The sequence below is a fragment of the Saccostrea echinata genome, unplaced genomic scaffold (genome assembly GCF_033153115.1).
Source record: "Saccostrea echinata isolate AGI-Se365-2 ecotype Australia unplaced genomic scaffold, CSIRO_AGI_Sech_v1 ptg000058l, whole genome shotgun sequence".
NCBI lineage: Eukaryota > Metazoa > Mollusca > Bivalvia > Ostreida > Ostreidae > Saccostrea > Saccostrea echinata.
Window position 1 is genome coordinate 7,577,869 of NW_026889807.1, and position 3,416 is coordinate 7,581,284.

At 35.0% G+C, this 3,416-nt stretch overlaps 1 protein-coding gene across 1 annotated transcript; it reads left to right on the plus strand.

Moving 5' to 3' along the window:
* The first annotated feature begins 732 nt into the window (after positions 1-732).
* On the plus strand, positions 733-2,804 carry LOC133174640 (uncharacterized). The gene has a single exon (XM_061309739.1). The coding sequence runs from the start codon at positions 738-740 to the stop codon at positions 2,802-2,804; it is 2,067 nt and encodes a 688-aa protein (XP_061165723.1). The 5' UTR covers positions 733-737.
* Positions 2,805-3,416: the final 612 nt, after the last annotated feature.

Genomic DNA, 3,416 nt, shown 5'->3' on the forward strand with positions numbered 1-3,416 from the left:
CAATTATTTAAATGTGTAAATTGTCATATGCTGGACATGGCTTTACACTCATTAACAAATCGAAATCACCGAGGAATATAAATAACAGTTTGTCAGCATAACTCCTGCACTGAATTTCCTTAAACTTTGTAGGTATTTAAGACATAATTTATAGATTTGTATATTATCAAGAAATTTTGATTCCATTATTTATCTAGAAACTTCAGCCCAATTAAATTTGTAACGTACAAAGATTTGAATGTCCTTATATGCAAGAAGTTTTGATGTGATGATTTTTTGCAAGTAATGCCCCTTTTTGAATTATACTGTGTATTTAAAATGCACTGTGCCATTCATTACGTGTTACATTGTCGAGTTTTGGGGGAGCTTGGGGTATGTGAGCTTGCTCACTTTTTCTTTCATTAGTTTAATTTTGCAAATATTTGCGGCATTACTTAATTTAAGTTCGATTTTAAGCTGAATTATACTCATGGAACCATATTTTGAGGTATTCATGATAATTTTTCGCAGGACCAACTGTTTTGATCTTAAATACACGCGTAGAAAAATGCAACATCTAACGTTATAAATCTCGCATCCAATGTAAACAAGAGCGGGAGGCAGGGAAACGCAACTCACTACTATCTCCCATTGATCACTTACAGTGTTGTATTATACTCAGGTGATCGTTAAGGCCCTTGGGCCTCTTGTTTAAATTAAGATTTAATGTTGTCTAGTATTTGATTATTATGTATAGGATGGACCATGTTCCCCGTCTATCAGAGGTCCTGTATGCTGGTCTGTGTTGTAAGATAGGGACACCGACAGAAGTGGCCATCAGAAGGGACGTGAGGGACATGGAGGAGATGATACAGAAACCTATTAGTATGATTAGAGGATTTGGAACGATTATGAGTGGTAGTTATAGAGAAGGATTAAGGTTGAAATCATCTGACAGGGATATGATGATATGGCCTTGTAATTATAAACTAATAACTGACATATCTCAGTTCCACTCCTACAATACATCAAAACACACTACTGTTCTAATGGAAGATTTTGACACACCACCAGGGTTTGTCAGACTTCGCCTTCTGACATCCCCACGAGACAGTATCACGAGGTCAAGTCGTATTCCTTTCAATAACGCGTTTTATATATCCAGTTCTTTGTGGAGAGAAAACCAATTTCAGTTTTATATGGAAAACAAACATTTTCCACAGAAAAAAATGACCATCCATGGTCCCTGTGCCAGCGGTTTCGAAGGATCTGTTGAATTTGATCATGCTCTCTGTTTGCCCACAATATATTGGCCTAAACTATTTATAGGTTGGATGGACAGATGTCAGAGACATACCTGGCCGCCTGCACCTGTTTTAGAAAATATTCTAAGAAAAGGATGTCACTGTGTACCTATTGGAAGTAAAACTGTATCAACTTCCACTGAATTAGAATGGAGATTATCGTTTTCTCAAGCAGAACAACAACTAGTATGTTCTATGAATCATACACAATTTATGTGTTATGGTCTTCTAAAAATATTTCTGAAGGAAGTTATCAATTACAGGAAGGACCCATTACTCTGTTCATATTTCTTGAAGACCACAGTGTTCTGGATAATTCAGTTGGGACATATTATATGGTGTCCTAACAATTTACTAGATTGCTCCTGGAAGTGCTTTAAATATATCATTCATTGTGTTTATCGTGGAGTTTTCCCCAATTTTTTTATTTCACAGAACAATATGTTCAAAAACAAAGTAGTCGGAGGTGCACGTGAATCTCTTTTACAACAACTTTATCAGTATTATAGAATGGGTGTGGGATGCCTACTGTATAGTCCAACTCTCAGATTAATCCTAGAACCGGCCCTCAGTAGCCCACTCTTTGTATTATCATCTACTAAGGGTGAATCTATTTTTATTGCAGATGAAGATATGTGTGCTATGTTTGAAATATTTACGACACCGTTTCTTGCTGAAAATATATCGGTTTCCATTCTCTTCTTGAAATCCATTGATGCACTATCAGGCGAAGGACTATTAATCTCACCATACCAATCATTAACAATACAGTTTTGTACAGCTAAGACACTCATCCATTTAGCCTTCGCAATAGCAAATAGTGTTTCATGTTGTTCACACAAGAAAAATTACATCATAGATAGAAAGATATGCAATATGTTGCAACTGGCAGCAAGGTTAGGTCCTATGTCTAATTTACTGTATCTTGCATCGTATTATTATAGGACAGGAAGATATGATAAAACATTACGTATCACTTATTTCACTAAACAAAAACTGTCGTCGGACTTCATTATGTATAACGGTACTATCGACAGGCAGAAGTACAGTGAAGCTGTAGGTAATCTTCCTTTGTTTAAAAGGATGAAGAAAGCCTGGGTGACAGACATGACTGAAGTCGATTTATTTCAAAATATCCCATTTATTGAAGAACTAAGTTTAGAACAAAAAGTAAGTCAAGAAAATGCAAAGCCAATCTTAGTGTTATCACCGATTTTTATGATAGAGATATTATCAGTATTATCTCACTATAGACTAGGTAATACATCTCAGTGTTTACAGTCACTGACAGACCTACAGACACTGCTGCTCTATGATGATGGGAAATATGTTTCTTTAAATTTGAGAGACATATCCTGGCAGATACTTGGGATCTGCCAGCACACTGTGGGAGACTTACACGGTGCTTTACAGTCTTTTAAAGAGTCGCTCAGACAGAAACCATTCCACAAAATACGAGAAGCTACATATATTAGAATAAGATGTGTCAAACAACAATTATACAGAAATATGCAAGCATAGATATGTTTGTTTTAAATTTTTTCTCGTAATATTCTGAAGATCTCAAGCCTTGTAGACCTGCTAGTCAAATGTCGACAGTAGGAAGACACTTTACTTTTTTGACGAGGTTGTAAGAGAAACAATTATACAGAAATATGCAAGCATAGACATGTTTGTTTTAGAATTTTTTCTCGTAATATTCTGAAGATCTCAAGCCTTATGGACTTGCTACATGTAGTAAGAAGTCGACTGCAGGAAGAAACTTCACTTATTTGACGATGTTGTAAGAGAAACAGGATGAAACTATACGATGAAATGAAAAATGCAACTGCCTTACATTTTTTATTCTAGCGATTGCATATCTTCGTAACATATAAACAGTTGCCCATTGTAGAGGAAAGTATGAAGATACTGTTGAACGATGTCATAAAACACATTGTAAAAAAATTATTGATGAAATGTTTATTGAGATTAATTTTTTTCCGTGCTGATCAATTTTATTCGATGTATATTTATTTTGTCACATGGTATATACGGAGAGTATACATATTATAACTGGAAACATTTTCTCTTCAAAAAATTTGAGTAATCAATTTAATAAACAAAGCAATCTGATTAAAATCAGATCCTCGA

Excerpts from the sequence above, each read along its gene's own strand:
- LOC133174640 (XM_061309739.1), top strand. The coding sequence starts at position 738 with ATGGACCATGTTCCCCGTCTATCAGAGGTCCTGTATGCTGGTCTGTGT.